The 18,484-nt window shown below is 39.5% G+C and overlaps 1 protein-coding gene across 1 annotated transcript in view; it reads left to right on the top strand.

The window, feature by feature from the left end:
• The window catches only part of REPS1 (RALBP1 associated Eps domain containing 1), a 118,194-nt gene that overhangs the window by 63,231 nt on the left and 36,479 nt on the right, over positions 1 to 18,484 (top strand). Inside the window, exons 5-9 of the mRNA XM_019526948.1 lie at positions 4,649 to 4,776; positions 5,305 to 5,467; positions 5,760 to 5,823; positions 6,729 to 6,883; positions 16,981 to 17,120. Of these exons, the coding sequence (XP_019382493.1) occupies positions 4,649 to 4,776; positions 5,305 to 5,467; positions 5,760 to 5,823; positions 6,729 to 6,883; positions 16,981 to 17,120 (650 nt within the window). The remainder of the gene's footprint in view (positions 1 to 4,648; positions 4,777 to 5,304; positions 5,468 to 5,759; positions 5,824 to 6,728; positions 6,884 to 16,980; positions 17,121 to 18,484) is intronic.

The raw sequence follows: 18,484 nt of genomic DNA on the forward strand, positions 1-18,484 counted from the left end.
TGGATAGGTTACAGGGGTGGGCTAGCAAAAACAGGATGTGCTTCAATACTGACAAATGCAGGGTGCTGCACTTGGGCAGTAGTAACCAGCAGCACACTTATAAGATGGGTAACTCCCTTTTAGAGAGTACGGAGGCAGAAAGGGATCTTAGAGTCATTACTGACTCCAAGATGAACGTGGGCCGACAATGTGAGGTCACGGTTGGAAGGGCTAAACCAAACCTTGTCGTGTATCCACAGGTGCATCTCTAGCAGGGACAAGGAGGTGATTCTCCCCCTCTATGCAACACTGGTCAGGCCACAGCTGGAGTACTGTGTCCAGTTCTGTGCACCCCACTTCAGGCGGGATGTGGACAACTTTGGGAGGGTCCAGAGGAGGGCCACCCACATGATCTGGGGACAACAGGGCAGACCCTACAACGAGAGACTGTGGGACCTGAACCTTTTCAGCCTTCACAAGAGAAGGCTGAGGGGGGACCTGGTGACCATCTGTAAACTCACTAAGGGGGACCAGAAGGGTCTGGGAGAGACCTTGTTTCCCCTTGCACCCCCTGGCATAGCAAGGAATAACGGCCACAAGTTGTTGGAGAATAGGTTTAGATTAGACATCCGTGAGAACTACTTCACAGTCAGGGCGGCTAGGATCTGGAACCAACTTCCAAGGGAAGTGGTGCTGGCTCCTACCCTGGAGGTCTTTAAGCAGAGGCTTGATGCCTACCTAGCTGGGATCATCTGAGCCCAGTTTTTTTCTCCTGCCCAGGCAGGGCGTTGGACTTGAAGAACTACAAGGTCCCTTCTGACCCTGCTTCTGTGATTCTATGATCCCAAGAAAAGGGCCACACCCCCATTATAGAAGAAGGCAAAAAGCCCTACAGTCCATACCACTACTGAGTTCTCTGAGCAACATACCTGCAAAATAATTCAGTTTACCTGAAACTATGAACAGTTCCTTATTCAGTCAAAGCCAGAGTTTAGGAGGTATGTGGCAAGTTCATTCTGACTAAACTTTAAAAGATCAGAGTTTAACTGACATGCATAATTTCTCTTCACCTAAAAACCCATGAAAAATTACTTTATTTGGAAATTTCAGAATAGAAGTTAAGAATACAGTGTAGATTAAATCTTCAAAAAACCTTGAGCACTATTAGGGATATAGGTTTCAACTCCGTGCCTGACATCTGACACCTTCAGGGAAGAAGCCTGATGGAGCCTCCTCTCTGCCTGACCTGAATAGTCCCAGAGCAACTTTTTTACCCTACCCTCCTTTACCTCCCTGGTCAGGCAGTGAGGAGGGGGACTAGTACCCATAGCCTAAGGGGAAAGCAGAGAGAAGCCTAATGACTCATCACTTAAGCACTTGGGTGCTCCTTCCCTCCCAAGTAGGGCTTCATGTGAGCTGTGTTCTCTGGATAGGCTTATCTTCTCTCCTCCTCCTGGCAATCAAAGAGCTTTGGGAGCTAGGAACGGCTCCCAGCAGCAGCTATGTCAGAGCTGCTATGTTATCCATTAATTATTTAACAACAGTTATAATTGGAGGAGGTTAAATGAATATTTTTTTTAAAGGATATTTACATCCCTGGTACAGGATGTTTGGAGTATTTCATTGTTTATATATTCAACTGAGAAAACAGAAGAGCACTGTTTAGTGTAGCAGTGCAGATCCTACAGTTCACTGTAATGTGTAGTTTTGATTTAGGTGTGAAAAGGGAAAAAGCCACCCATATTTGCTGAACTTTTATAGAAGACTAAAAGAAGTTTGGTTGATATTTGAAAATTTGTATTTCCTGTTTCATGTAAGAAATCAGGTCAGATAAAAGTAGAATTCTGGCAAGGGTTCAGACTAAAAAAAAAAAAATCCTTCCAAGCAAAAAGGCATTATTTCAATTAGCTGCTTGACACTTCAGTCCTGCGGTGGTAGTAAAGGGAACACTGAATCACTTTTCCAGCGTGAGCAGATAATGTAATGCTTGAAGCTGAAGCTTGCAGAATCCCAGCATAAAGGAAACAGAGCTATGAGAGAGTTGCTACTGACAAACTCGTTTAAAAATTTACTGTAAATCTTATAATGCAGGGATGAGGCCTTTGAATTAGATAATGTAGGGATGCTGAGTACATGAGATGGTGCAGCAGGCTGGAGCATTCCAATTACAACGCTCCCACAGACTCGATTTAATCAAGTCTTCTCTGATGCGTTCTAATCGGGACACATCAGAGGACGTGTAGAAATGCCCTCAGTCACTAATGCAGTGAACTCCTAACTACAATACAGGTTTCCCTCACTATATGCTGCACGTGCATTCCTGGAAAATGGTGCATAACTCAAATTCACATAAAGGGAACCCACTCTACAATGTAACAAATAGGGATACGTTCCAAGACCTTGACTGTACTGACCCCCCCAGACCCATTTCTACCACATTTACAAGACAATTTTGGTACTCATTAACAGCACAGTACAAACAACCACAGGGCACTATCATAATGGGGATGGCAACTACAGAAACATGTCGCAAAAAGCAATGAGCACAGATCCACACAGGAGACTGTATTTTGGTGTGTGTCACTCTCACAGTGTACCGCACAAAGCAGCTGACTGTGGGCTTCTACCACGCCAGTCGCATAAGAGTGAATTTACCTCCCATATAACTAATTTTTGGTATAAAAAGTGTTGTTGCATAAGAGTGAATTCACACATACAGAACCTAAATTAAGGGAAACCTGTAGCTGAAAACCTCTCCCAGGGCCTGGACAGACAAAACATGTGCAGTGCTTCAGGTGCCTTTTAAGTTCTTCAAAAGGTTAGTAGACATACATGTGTACCCTATGAAGTGCTCCAGAAATAGCCCTGGATGAAGGGACAGTTGTTTGAAACAGTTTCATTTATATAGTAATTCTGCATAATAGTAATAGTAACAATTTAAAAAAAAGTGATATTTTTTCCTTTAACATTTATTCAGTTTGTTACCCTGATTTAGTTCTTTTTTTCCACTCTGTTTACTATTGATAATTAATTATCAGATTTATGCATAAAGAAGTATTGGATGTGAACTGAAAAGTTGATAGACTGTGGTGTAGTCAGTGTTCTTTCCTTTCTTTGCATGTGCAATGTAGGCCTCAATTGTATACTGAAAAGTCGCATAGTAGTGAGTTATGAATCCACTACTTCCATCTGGTACTGGATGTGCAAGGTAGAAATGTTCTTATAAGTAGTACGTTTGGAGACCTTAACAATTCTGCTTGGCATGCCTCAGAAAACTGCATTTGCTTTTACAAATGCACTAAACCATTTTCATTCAGTTTTACATTCTACAGGGCAGCTATTTCACACCTGTTGGCTGGGCTTCCAAGACTTAAGCTTTCTATATGTGATGCAAGAAATTGAGGCCTGTAACCAGGGGCCTTTAAGTCTTCCATACTTTTTAAAGGCTTCTCTATCTGAATACCTTACTAGGACCATCTGGATTTTTTTACTTTTTCATTTTTTCATTTGATTACAGCTTTAGAGACACTTGAGTCATTCATACTTGGCAATAAGTCATACGGGCGTCACATTTTCCTATACATTTAAGCAAATAATTCAACTCTGTTAAATCAGTTTGCTTAATAGAATCCATTTCTCAAAAACAGTGTGGTTTCAGGTAATCTTCTTAGCCCTCATGTTTATGTGTGCAGACTTCATGTGTTCATCAGTAGTACTTGCATCATTCTGAGACGGTAACATTTTCCTAGCAGGCTTTCAAGTTCATTTAAGATAAAATGATACATTCCAAGAAAATTAATTCTCAAACAAAAGGTAACTGCGTAGCTTGAATTACAAAACAAACCATTAGGAAAAATTGAAGGCACGGTGTATTTGAATTGCATCAATACCACGTGATGGCTCTAAATAACCACATCCATTTCTTGCCCTATCAGTACTGAGGTTTTTCATCTGAATTTTCTTTGGAGAGAAACTGTGGCGCAGTTCCATTTGTAGTTCTGATCGGTTCAACGTGCTTTGAACAGATTTATTTTTAACATTTATAACCACCATACAGAGTAAACTATCACTTCCTTTTTTTTTCCCTTTTCTTTTTTGTATACTTTGCAGTTTAAAATAGTACTGTCTAAGGAAAGGTAACTACTAATGCAGTAGGGTAGAGGTGATAAACTCTCCCCATGCCCCAGACTCCAAGGCTCCTCATAGGCTGGATCCATGAGCAAGCAGTGGGCCTGGCAGCAGGAGGGCTGGAGGTGGAAGTAGCAAGGGCCAGTGATGGAGGCAGTGGGGCAAGCAACTGAATGACACAGGATGGGTGGGGCAGTGACAGGACCACTCTTACTCACCCTTGCTCCTGCTGCCAAGGGTCATATCCAGCAGGACCCTGGGCCTGGAGTCCATGGCAGGCCCTGCCCCCTATGTTCCCTGACCCCCCAGCATCCTTGTGGACTGGATGGAACAATTCTGCACCCATGCAGTAGAAAATAGATCTGAATTTGTTTCACCTTACAACTTTTATTTTGTAATTATTTCTGCAGTTCTGTAAACATGTACTCCCTTAGGAAGACCACTTGTGTCACAATCTGCTATGGCCGTTTTTTCCACCCAGAGTCTTTCTTTAATTTTCTCAGGTTATGTTTTGAAAGGGGACTGTTTCTTCTGCTTTCAGGCTCATCTGCTGCTGGTGATCCCATATGGTCTGGCCATTCTCCACCCCCACATCAAGAAAACTGGGTCAGTTTTGCAGATACCCCACCAACCAGTACTCTTTTAGCCATGCATCCTGCTTCTGTCCAGGTGTGACATTTTATTGGTATTCATTTGATTTGCTTCATTCAAATTAGTGTTGCAATCCATCTTTTCCATACTTTCACTGCGGACTCATGCTGTGGTTCATATTCACTATGTGGAGATAAGAAATCTGTTCTCTTTCCTATTTACCTATAACAAATACTTCTTGGTTTCGTTGAGTTACATGCTAACTCTTTTTACCTAGGAAAACTTTAATTGAAAATTTGGTAACTTTTGAAGAACTAAACTTCAAAAAAAAATTTAAATCAGGAGTATTTGTGCTTAGCTTTCTCTGCATAGACCTCCATACCTTTTTTTTGCTTACATATCTGTAGCCACTTCTACTCATTTGTGTGGAAAACGCATCTAGCTTAATAGTTCTAAATATGCAATCTGCCAACAGCTTCTTGCAACATACAGTTTCTGCAGCATATAACCATGTTTTAATTTTTGGAAGGCAAGTAGTTTAGAAATAATGGCAATCCATTTGTCATTTTAGATAGATAATACTGAGGAAAAAATGTTTCGTTACAGGATCAGACAACAGTACGAACTGTAGCATCAGCTACAACTGCAAATGAAATTCGTAGGCAATCGAGTAGTTATGATGATCCCTGGAAAATAACTGATGAACAAAGGCAGTATTATGTAAATCAGTTTAAAACCATTCAACCTGATCTAAATGGATTTATTCCAGGTGAGTTCTTTAAAACAATAATAGGTACGGCAGTTCTGTATTTATAAAGGTAACTTCTTGGTGGATATGGATTTATGTATTGTTTTGTAAGAAGGCCCTGAATTTACTAAATTTTTGGTACAGCACAACTCCAGTGGATTTAAAAACTGGATCTTGAACTTGATTTGTATGCAAGCTTAACTCCTTTAATTAGTACAGTTCTCTTATTTTAATTGATTTTATTATATAATTTGAGATCTTTAGTTCTATAAGGATGGAATAAATATTAAACAAAACTGTTTTAATATTCCAGGGTCTGCAGCTAAAGAATTTTTTACCAAATCAAAACTACCTATTCTTGAACTTTCTCACATTTGGTAAGTGTGAAGTGTCACTAGTGGAGGTGGCTATTTTGAAGAACCACGATCTGTTTCATGTTAGTTAGACCTGAACTCTGACAGGTCTTTTTCTCCTCCTTTTAAAAAAAAGGTCACTCATACCAAACATTACTGCTATGAGGCTCAATCCTATTCCAGTTTAAGACAGATTTTGCATTTTCCATGGATTTCAATGTTATTCTGGGACTGTATCCCTTCTTACCATAGAACTAGAGTTGACAGAACAGTATTAAGTGTTCACACAACTAAATATCTGGTTTGAAATCGCATGGATTAAGGTAGAAATTGCTTATGCATGTTTCATTTGGTTACACATGCTTCTGGGTAAATTTGTGATAAAAGTCCTACTGACTTAAACACAATGCTTACCCTTCATTTCAACCTGGAATGATTGCCACACTGTTAGACATGATCATTTAAATGACTTGTCTGGAACAGATTTGGTCTCCTTCATAATTGTTCAGACAAATTAAATTTTGGATTCCAGTTTATAACTTTCCCCGTTAAATGAAATATTTCAATTGCCACGTACCTGTGGTACATAGAAGCTGAACAAAATTGCTTCTGTATACTCTGCCTCTTGCTTGGTGCTAATAGCATTGTGCAGAACAGCTGGAAACAGACAGAGAGAACTAAAGGCATAGGCAATGTAAGTGTAAATGAGTTAAGCCTAGTCATTAACTTTTAGCCATGTCATTAATAAGGGCTTATTTTTGTTAAAGAACATTCAGTGCCTAGTACTGTAGGTATGTGAAGTACAAACATGGTAAATGGACCTATAAAACATAAGCATTTAATGGTCCTCCAGATGGGAACAAAAGTGCATACACTTAAAATGGCCCAGAGAGGAATTTGATTTTATTTATAGTAAGTTTTCCTTCTAGGGAACTGTCAGATTTTGATAAAGATGGCGCATTGACACTGGATGAGTTCTGTGCTGCTTTTCATCTGGTAGTTGCTAGGAAGAATGGCTATGACTTGCCTGAAAAACTACCTGAAAGTTTAATGCCCAAACTGATTGATTTGGAAGATTCAGCAGGTAAGATGTGTTGCTAAAGAGAACCTTTGTGTGTCCAGGTGAAAGTACAATTAAGGTTACAGAAATAATAGCAAGTATTTACAGGTTTATCAAATAGACTTACTAGAATGTTTTAACTACTTTTTTGCTGTTATATTAAAAAGCCCACTCTCTGAATAATGGACCATGTTTAGGATAGAATATTCCAAGTGCTTTTATGATTTAGGACCCAGAGTTCAATTTTAAAAAATGTTGCAGATATTTGGGAGTTTTGAAGCTTGTGGTACCTGGAGTTCTGCAGGTATAATTGTATGGACACTTTATAACAAAGTAACTGTGGTGTTCAGGTTCTTGAAGGTGGCTTAAACTTAAAAGGAAAAATGTCCACATACAAGGTTGTTGAGGAATAACTTTTGTAAAGTAATCTGAATAAGTTTTCAGAAGTTAGATGAGCACTATCTCAATTTGAAAAAAATGGAACTTGTACCCGTAAGTCTTGTAGGTACTTTGAAAATTTTCCCAGAACCAGTATGAGGGAAGAAGGAGTAGTTTTGGAGTTAAAACACAGGACAAAGTGTAAGGAGATCCAAATTCTGTTCCTGGCTTTGCCACAGTGGTAAGCCACTTAATCATTATGTGCCTGTTTTCCTACCCATAGAATGGACTGCTTACTTGGCAGAAATGTGATGAGTCCTGTTCATTAATATTTGTAAAACACTCAGATGTCGCTGAGTGGAAAGTGTAAAAGTAAAAAATGGTTTTTGTGCCTTTTGCCTACTTTATCCTGTATAAAGAAGACCCAACTTCATATTCTAAAATTTTATTTTAGAAATAGCAAGTGCCTTGAATGTTGCTTTCGTTTGTTTGTGTTTTGTTTTGATGGAGGACTTTATTTAACAGGTTAAGGACTATGGAGTTGACTTGAAACTTAATATGATGTTTCATCTGAGTCTGAAAACGCTTACTAAAATGGAAAATATTACTCACATTCTATATATGAGGAAACTGAAAACCATGGTCCATATAGAGTAAACAGTGGGACCTAAGTCTGCTCCCCCCTTCCCCCTTTGGACCATGCTGTCTCCCACTATAGAAGTGCCAAAAACTGGATTGGGGATTTTCTTACCCCTTATTCAAGGTGCTATTTTATTGAATTTGTAATAGTTCTTGCCCTTACAACTGCTGTTACTATATCCAAAGAGTTTGTTAAATCCTGAGAGGAAATGTTTCAAGCATACTTCCTCCTTACTAGTGACTCATCCTCATAGTTTACCAGTTTGTTATTCTTCACAAAAATAGATGAGATTTATCAGTTAAAGCCTTTCAAGCCACCTTTTATAAGTCCTAAAGAATTAGAAAGGATATTGACTTAATTTGTATTTCTTAATAGTATTAGTTATGCTGTAGCCATGATGATCTAGGAGTATGCAAGAGGTAAGCATTTCTTAGGGTGCTGCCTTTTATTGGACCAACTGCATAGCTGGGATAGAGTAACACAAGTGAATTGTCTGGCTGTATCCCAACTGTGCAGTTGATCCAACAAAAGATCACCCTAAGAAGTCCTTGCCCCTCTAATTCCTGAACCACTCAACTACAACATCACTCTAGCAATACCATAACATCCAAGATATCACAATCCACATCTTACAATGGAAATTCCACAACTTAAAGAAAAAAGAAACTAGACTACACGGCAAAATCTTTCTAAGCCCATGCAAGAAACATAAGAAAGACCTGATGAACATCTTGCATTTGAAAGCTTGCCTAGCTCTATCCTAACTATGCAGTTGGTCCAACAAAAGATACCAATCTTTTATTGGACCAGCTGTGGAAAAATCCTTACCTCTTGCATACTACTTAATAGCCCATTTAAATGACAGTAGCAAATTTCATTTTGGCTATCTTTGCTTTAGGAAGTAAATTTAACAATTGGATTGGAATACTGTTTTCCTTAGTGCATCTAAATGGCAGTTTTTTTATCCTTGTAAGTGGCATTTTTGGTACTTATGCCCACATTGTAGTTCTGTTTCCCTTGGACTGTGAATGTGTAACCTTGTGCACTTAGCCTATGGTGCATGCTCAGCCTATGCACTAGCTGGGTGGGGGGGGACAGTTGTGGAGAAGGGAAACCATGCCCCATTTTAGCCCAGCAGTTGAGTAGTTTGGGCATTCCCCCAAGGAACTAGAGATTCAGATTCAAGGACCCACTCACCCAGAAGAGATATGAATCTGCATCTCTGACTTTCTGCACTCCTTTTAAAGTTGGCTCCCTACGTAGTGGAGAGAGAGAAATGGGGCTGGGAAATTTTTTGTCTTGTGACTATTAAGCGCAAGCAGCAGTAGCTCCAGGTCAAGAGGTCTGGAGAGGGGACTGAATAATACCCAACTTGTAGTTTGGTAGTTAGAGCACTGTGCTGGAAAGATGGAGCTAACTGCAAGCCCCTTTTAGTAAGGTGGGCTTAGGACCTGGGGACACCTATAAACAGGTCAGATGTCTGCTCTACCAGATGCTAATTAGCACACGGCAGAGCAGGCTCAATTAATTGAGATTAATCAAGCTTGCTGGAGGGTGCTAATTAACACTCTCCAGCAGCCTCCGTATCACATGTATTCAGTGTCCCTGTGCTTCAAAATGGCAACAGGGGCACTTTAACTAAAGCTCATCAAACAAACTTTAAAGCACCCCTGCTGCCGTCTTCAAGCATAAGACACTGAATACGCATGATGCTGTGGGTACTTCAATTAGAGCGGCTCTCTGAGTGCCAGTCTAACTAAAGTGCTCCCCCTCAATCCCACCATGTAGCATGTGTAAAGATGCCCTGGATTCCTGGCTTGCAGGGAAAGTGTCCTAGCTACTCAATTCTTAAGGCTAAAACATAGAAGCCTTCCCCCCCACCGCCATGGTTTTTCTGGGACGTGTGCATATACATCGCTGCATACCTTCCTGACCAGTGTAGTTCATCATGCATGTTCAGTCTACGCATGCATACTTACACATCCACACTACAAAAGTAATAGAATCATGATCTTTGCACAGGTGCCAAAACGCAACTTTGACAACTAGAAAACTGACATTTAGATGCGCACAGGAAAACAGAATTCCACACTTAGTTTTATTATAGCTTCAGAGAAAGTCAGTTTCTTGTCTTGTGCACATCTACTAGAGCATATCAAGTAGCTGCTTTATGCTGTTTCTATAATTTTTATGATAGAGACTATAAGCCTAAATATTTTACCCGTTCTTAAAATAATTTCTGAGACTAAAAATTTGTCTTTATTAAACCATTTTCTTAGTGGTAGCTTGGCCCAAAATATGAAGGGGTTGCCTTTTATTTGCACACCAGCAAACCACAAATTATTTTCCTTAACTATAGCTATGCACATTACCTAGTGAAATAGGTTGGGCACAACCTAGTGAAATGTTATGTATTCTGAATCACCATTTTTCAGTATTTTCTCTTACGAGTTAAAATTTGTCAAAATTCTTTGTTAGAATGAATTAGATGATACAAGTCTCTTTAAAACTCAGCTTGTGTTCACTGTTTGGTTAAAAATGCTTTCTAGTGGTACAGGTGTTCCCATACTGGAAAGGGAATAATCGCTATTAGTATAAAAATGCACATTAATTTTTCAACTGGCATAACTATTTAAGTAAAAAAGTCATGCCCCTAATCAAAACATTTTTGCAGCAGTCTGCAGGTTGACCTGAAACATGTAAGTTCACTAATCTAAAATGTCACTATTAGTTGTTTTCATGAAGTGTCAAGTGGAATCCCAAACTGGAGAAAAGGTGCTTCCAGGATTAAAAAATAAACATTGAAAAGAAGCTGCACTTAATTAACTATGTTCAATATTTAAAGGCTACATTCTATGTAAATTAGTTAATGGTAGAATTTTATACAGTTAGTGTGGTTCTGTACTGGTACTGGTGGCTGTAGTAAAGAGTGGAAACTCTTGTGACAAATTGTGAGAGACTGCTGTTGCAAGCAGTCGGTTCTGGATCTAGTCAGCTGGGCTTAGACGTGCTTGTGAAGTCCTCGTGCTAGATGCTAGCATAGGGAGTCACAGTAGCATGGTGAAAGTGTTTCTTTTAGCCTTTGTGGAATAGAGGTCTCTTTAAAAAAAAAAGGAGGATGGGCTCAGAACATGTTACTGATGAAACGAAATGAAGTAAATTGAGATGGCAACAAAAGTCCAAGTTTCTAATATAGATGTATTTAAGCCTCATTTATATTAATTTGAGATGAGCCATTTTAGTTTATATGGCAGGTCACATTAATGTATATAATTTTTCTACTAGAGTAATGAATAGAGTTTTCATGAAAGTCGCATTTCAGCAAAGTTTTGTTTTTAGCAGCCTACTTAGAACGTAAAAAGGTATGATAGTTGAGTGTAGCTTGCTAAGTGTACTTACATTTGTGCAAAATGAAATGCCTCTCTTTCAAAGAATACACTCTTGGGCTGGAGACATTAATATACTTTGTGCAAGGCCAGCTCAGTGGAACCTTAATTTTGACTGAGGCTCCTAGATACCACATAATATGAATAATAAATAACAGACCCTAAAAGCTATATAAAATAGTCAACTGCTTGAATAACATCTGTTTCTTTCCCTCTTTGATATTAATTTAAGCTTTTCATCTTTTGTTTCAAGGCTTTAAATTATGATATCCTTGTGATATCTGTTTTTCCTTAATACCTTTCATCTTAATTTCTCATGCTGCTAGTCTCTGTGCTTGGAACGCTCTACATTTACGTGTTGGTTTCAAGCCATTGACTAAATTTCTTCCTGAAACACACTGCATAATCATATCTGCGTTGGATCATGAAGTACATTACAAGTTCAGTTTAATCTGACGCTTTTCATGCATGAATTTAATCTTTGCCTGGTCATGTTGAGTATTTTCTAAATACTCAACATCTAGATAACAGTCCAGAGAACAGAGGTGTCAAAGATCCAGCCCAAGGAACCCTGTTGTTCGACCAACAGTGCTGCCTGTGGTTCTCAGAGTTGACCCACACAGCATGCAGTGCATGCTGAATTGTCCATACATGCTGCATGGGGGGCTAATCTGGAGCACACTGCTCACAACCCCTGGCCTGGGCCAGAATGCACTCTGAATCCAGCCTGTGTGAACTGGCCCTGGACCATTCACCCACCCAGTCCGTGGTGCTTGAGTTTGACACCCCTGCCCTAGAGCATAGATTACTTTTGTCTTTGGTACACCACTAAGAACGAGGAATTAGAAATATGTAAGAGCAAGGAAATAAAATGAAAAGTAAAAGCTGTCTTTTCTAATTTTATATTGTAAAAATACACAGTAAAATTCCTTGGGTACATTTAAATTTACACAGATTGTGGCCTCAGAGCTCTATAACAATCCTACAGTACCTTCTTTTCTTATCGATTTTAATATTTTCTCTCCACATGAGTAACTCAAGGTGCATAACTATTTTCCTTGCAGTAGCTCCAGTGAGGTCCCAGGACCACATTGTGTTAGAGGTTATACAAGTTAATAAGATAATCTCTGTTCTGATGACCTTCAAAGGTGGTGGTGATGATAAGAACAAACAGTAAAAATGTGAAGAAAGGAAGATGTGGCTAAAAAAAAAAGACTACGTCACAGGGTAGATGTGTGAACACAATATGTTGCAAGACGTGCTATTTTTTACCTCAGCAGTTCATTGTGGTAGTGGCAGTTGCCCTGTTTTGAAATTTTATGGCTTGGCATTGAAATGTGAACCAGTTTAGATTTCAATTCCTATTAGATGAATAAAAATGTTAATATCTTCCTCAAAAAATCACCTTTGTGTCAAATTACTGCAATAATGCCATTTTCTTATAAGAAAAGGAAACTAAATCTGTTCCTTTCCAGACTCCCTTTGGAAGTAGCAGTTTTTGTTTATGGCCCATAGATGTGAAGATATGAAAAATTTTCATAAATATAACATTTCTGGCGGGATTTATCTTTAATTTCTATCTATTTTACAAAGCCAAGTGCAATAAATCAGTGCAAATTAACAGTATTTTATAGCTAACTGAAATAAACATTTGCTGCTCTTCGGGCATTTTCCTCAAGTTTACCTACTGTGAATATGCACTTTTAAAATGATTTAAGTGCCATCTTCAGTCTAAAAGTCAGTATCAATCATTTCAGTTATCTGAACAGATTATAGGTAAAACTATAATGGCTTAATATTACAATATGATCATCTTTTGACTTGTCAGTATTAAAAATTCCCAACTGTGATGGAGATCATATTTTCCTGGATGTAAATTTATTGGAAAAATACTAATTTCATTTTTCAAAGATTTGTAAATTTGGATACAATAAGAACTATCATTGTAAAAATAGTAATAATTATTTTAAGACAAAATATATACTACTTATTGCTCTACCTGAATCTTAAGTTTTCTCCTTAATAGCCTTGTCCATGCAGATCCACATTATTAGTATGTCTTAAAATGGGAATCTCAAAACCAGTTCTTAACAGTAAAGGTTATCTCTAAACTAGAGACAAAAGGCAGAATTATGTAAAATTCTCTAGTTTAAGCCTTCTAAAATCTAGGCTTTTCAAATTTATGATGTAGGTATCATGCTGTCCTTTTGGATTTAGGTATGTTAACAACAGAAGGAAAGCGGCATATACATTTGTATTCTCGATACTCAGTAGTTTTTGTTGGGTTTCTTTATGAGTCTTTTGACCTAAAAATGAAAGGTGCATCCTAATCTCAATGTGAAGGAATTTAATGGTATTGAGGACTGTTATGTCCATGATACAAATCTCTATGATTCAAACAACATGTATAGTTCAGTTAACTGCATGTTTGTTAGAGACTTATCTGAGGTCATCTTTATTCAGATAGTCAAGGGATAGCCAGGAAAACATAACTAATGTCATCTATTAATGTACAGTGTTCAGACTTAACAAATGGCTGTCTTTTATAACAGCTAGGAGCCCCAGGCACGGACCAGAACACCATGGTGATTGGTAGTGCTGTGCAGTGAATGTAAAAGTATTTTATCAGTGATCCATGCATTTGCCCATGGAACAGAAAACACTTGGCTAATAACCAGGGACCTTGGTTTTCTCTGATTTAAAAAATCACAAATCTTCTGATGAAAAATCGCAAATTCTGTGACAAAACCCCCCAAATCCGTTATTAAAATTAAAAGCCCCCTGCAGCACCCCTGCCCTACTTGTGCCTCTTGCCTCTATCCGCAGCTCCTGCCCCCTGGGCCTGCTGGAGGGGGCCCCCAGCTGCCAGGGCATCAAGTCTGCAGATCCTTGCCCCCAACAGCAGGCAGCTGCAGCAGAAGTAGCTTGGAGCTGGCTCCCCTACTGCTCTGCCTGGTCAGGCAGGGGTGAGGCCAGCTCCTGGCTCCTCCTAGCCCTGCCGGTGCCCCCAGCCATGACCTGTGACCTCCCAGCCCTGCCAGAGGGGCCCCCAGCCTCCTTCAAGCCCCACTTACCTCACAGGCTCCAGGAGAAGAGTCAGGCTGAGCTGAGCGGAGTAGAGCTGTGGCTGAGTGAGTCTCAGGCCCCACCCTCCCCCTCTGGGCACGGCTGGGATTTCCCACCTTGTTTGCAAACAGTTTTTGCAGGCTGGAGCTCAGCCAGCCTGCATTGCTGTTTGCAAAAGCAGGAAATCTGCTGGTTTCTCTGCTAAAAGGAAAAATCCACGTTTTCTCCGATTTAAAAAAAAAAGAAGAAAAAAAAAGAAGGGAAAATCCATGGTTTTCTCTTTTTCTGTGGGAAATGGAAAACCTGGATCTCTGCTGATAACTAGGCTCTAAATCTCATGCCATGATTCCATTAGGAACATTTTTCCAGTATAAGAGTTAACTAGTAGAAGTATACAGTACCAGCAGTTCCCCTAATGGTGACTTAGCTCATGGTGAAAAAAACCTTTTTTGCCAATATAACTTGGATCCATTTTCTAAATAGAACAGATTGTCTGCTAAAGGACTCTGGGGTGAAACTTTTATCAGAGTCCTAATCAACATAGCCATGCCAGCAAAATTACCATATTTGCTTGCAGACCACTTGCAGTTTTTCCTCAGAATCAGCCCTCCAGAATTGGTATGCATATCTTAAGTGGGGAAGCTGACTTTTCTTTGGGGTAGAAACAGGATGGAATAAGGCAAGCAGATGCTGTGATGTGGTGCTGCCAAGATGGCTGCCACTTCTTTCTGTGGCTGCAAAGAGCAGGTGACGTGTTCAGCGTTAGCTACGGGTCAGCCCTGGCCCGAATACCACCTTTGCCCAGTTCTGTGCACTGGGATCCAGCACTTGATCTAGGGTGTGGGGTCTGGGGCTCTTCATGGGTCCAGAAATTTTGGCACTGGGGAAGTGGTACCAGTGCTCTTGCACTACCAAATTTCCAGACCTGTGAGGAGCTCTGAGGGCTGAATGACACAGCACTGTGGACTGCAGTTGGAGAAAAGAAGCAAATCTTGTCACTGCCCTTGCAAGGGGCTGGAGCCTAGCCTTGTTGCTGTTCTGCCATACCAGGAAGATCCTGCTGCCTCACCCAGACTGGGTGTTTTCAGGAGGACTTGTTGTGTCACACAGTCGGTGAGCTCTCACCATTCAACTCTAAAACAGTGGGTTTTTTCCTCCAAATTTTGCCTTCCAAAAACAAGTTTCATGTTTTATTTGGTGGCATCTTGTATGTAAGAAAATACAGTAACAATAAATACATGTACCGCCTGTGGAAATGCTAGTATATTTCCACCAGTAGAGTTCTTGTGTAGAAACGGCAGCACTGGTGAAGTAAAAGAAGATAGGCTGGTAAAAATTATTTTGATAATATAACATTTTTATACTAAATGTTCCTGCTGACACAGTATATTGCTTAGGGATCACACCTCTTTACATACGACTGGCATCGTTATAACAAAAACTTATGTAGACCTGTATACAAAGAGTCATCTGTATGAAATCTTACCCTCTGTATTGTTGCTGAACCAGGGAGCAGTCTTGTGTTTCAAAGACTTTATCATATACCATTTATATTCCAGTAGCTTTATTTTCAGATTATAATTTGTATAGTACATTTTGATTTCAAAGTTTACAATATCTGTTGCATTAAACCCATTCTGATAAGATTGTTTCTGTTAATACTGCAAGCTAGGTTTGTTTTCTGCGAATACTGATACAAGTTAAAAAAAGTAGTCTTTACCTACCTTATGAGAAATGAACTCCACATAAGAATTATAATTTCCTTTACCAAGTGATGCTTGCTTTTTTATGCCATATTTACTCGCATACCATACAGCCCCCAAGTAAGACACATGCCTTGTTTTGGGAAGGCAGAATGAAGAAGAAAAGTTTCTTCTAGAATGCTAACCGACTCAGCATGAGTGCACCATGGTTGATTGTTCCCAGTTCAGTGTCACTCTTCCAAAAGTTGTTGCAAATTTAGCAGTGGCTGTAAGAGGGTGAAACACTCTAGTTATAGCTAGAGTGGATGATACTGATGAGTGGACTCTCGGGTCACCCTTCATGGGGCAGGTATCCAGAACAGTCCCTAGCGGCCATTCTGGAGCCCTCCTCTCTCCCTTCTGGCATGGAAATCAATTTCCTTGCTAAAAACATTCATGGAAGGCTAATCTGGGAGAGAAAGGTGTGTATGATGTACAAGTAAATACAGTATCATCAGGAAACCATTTTTACCTTTAAACTTACTCTGTTGCTGTGTACTTAACAGTGTAATATTAAGAGAAACCCTAACACTTAAGATCAAATAAGTTACAGCAGCTGATGCTTAATCAATGCATCTGAAAAAATATTAATTAATATTATTAATATTGATGGCATTTGTATTAAAATAATGTGTGTTTTTATTTTTATTTTTTGTGATATTAAACAGAAGGCAGAGGCAAAATAATCTGATTCAAGACCTAGTTTTTCAAGAGGATTCTGAGACAGTGTTATTTAATAGTTAAAGCCTGAGATTCCAGAGTGAAAACTCTTCAGAATTTTCTCTTGGCCACTATTTCTTGTTTACTTGGACAAGTCACCTACAGAAAGAAGGATAACTAAATATTCCATGAGGCATCAGCAGTTTGTCAAACAGCAAAATTAATGAAATACATTATTTTGGTTTATAGTGGTTCCTGTCGTTTCAGAAGTTGGGGATCAAGCTGGTGAGGTAGGTTACTCCAGCTCTCCAGCAGAAGCACCTCCAAGCAAATCTCCATCAATGCCATCCCTAAACCAGACCTGGCCAGAACTGAATCAGAGCAGTGAGGTTAGTAAAAGCTTCCTTTTTATTTTAGAAGTATTTAATTGCCAAAGTCCAGTAACTGAACTGTGTGTATCCATATTTCAAAATGTAAAGAATGAAAACTGCAAAGTAAATTCATTACTCTTTCTCTCGAATTTCATATATATTATGCAAGATTTATAATATTTTTAATAAACCACAGTTCAGTAGAAATAGAGTGGAAATGTATGTTACTGCTGAAGAATAATGGTGGTTATATACAGAGTACCTTTTGAAATCAGAGCTAATTACTGACTAATCTTTGTTAATTTTGCTTATATTGTACATCACTTACACTCTGTTTTATCATCCAGTTAAACAGAAAAAAATCTCCACTTAAGCCATATAAAATGCGTCTAAAATTGAAACCTACCAAAGATAGGAATTTCTTATCACAGCTGTGTTCTTGCATTTAAAAGCCCTTAAGCAAGAGTCTTTTGTCGAGATGAGTTTTAAGCGTCCCTGGTTGACCTACTTTCATAGATGTGACAATCAGCATAGGACACGTGATGATATAAAACAGTTAAAATGATTTGAGCTAAAATGGAAAACATTTTAAACGAAGCTAGATATTCTAAAGGCTACTGTAAATAGTTTCTATGTAACATATAAGTTCAGTGAATCAGGGAAAAATGTGCTGTATGTACAGTACTAAGCACTCAGGGCTATAGACCATGGCCGGTGCTTATAGATTCTACCAAGATGTAAACAGGATATAGGATGTAATTTTTCTTCATTTGGCACAGAAAAATATTGAAAATACTCATTATTGCATGGGACTACAATAAGATAGAAGACAGCTTAAAGCTTTAAACTACTGTTAGCCTGTAAAGTTTTTTGGCCTGTATCAGGGCTGTGCCACCAGTGGTTCACATGCGACTGCAAGAGATTAACTTGAGGCTCGCAGGCTCTTGTCTGGCCTCTGCTCCTCCCACTGTTTTGCTGCCATGCTGTCTCCCCCTCATCCAGTTTCTGCTTCCTGACCTGCCCCTGAGGGTAGGGCAGCACAGCCCACACAGCCTGGCCTCTCCCCCTTCCCCAGCCTGTGAGGGAGGAAAGGAGAAGAGCTGTGCAGCATGTGGCCCCTGGTTGCTCAGAAGTTGGACAATCCTGGCATATAGGAAATGCTAAAATTGAAATGTTTACAAAGTGTGATAGCATAAAAGAAATGCAGCCCTGCAGAAGTTTAGCCTTATAAGTACAAAGTAGTATGATGTTAAAGCAGTCTTAATTCATAGTTGCGCAGTCTGCATTCACGCAAGCATGGGTGTCTGGTGCCTCTTGAGTCGGGGGGGGGGGGGGGGGGCCCCCCCCCCCCCCCCCCCCCCCCCCCGGGGCCCCCTTCCCCC

Source organism: Gavialis gangeticus, unplaced genomic scaffold (genome assembly GCF_001723915.1).
Source record: "Gavialis gangeticus isolate Ggan-Ray unplaced genomic scaffold, GavGan_comp1, whole genome shotgun sequence".
NCBI lineage: Eukaryota > Metazoa > Chordata > Crocodylia > Gavialidae > Gavialis > Gavialis gangeticus.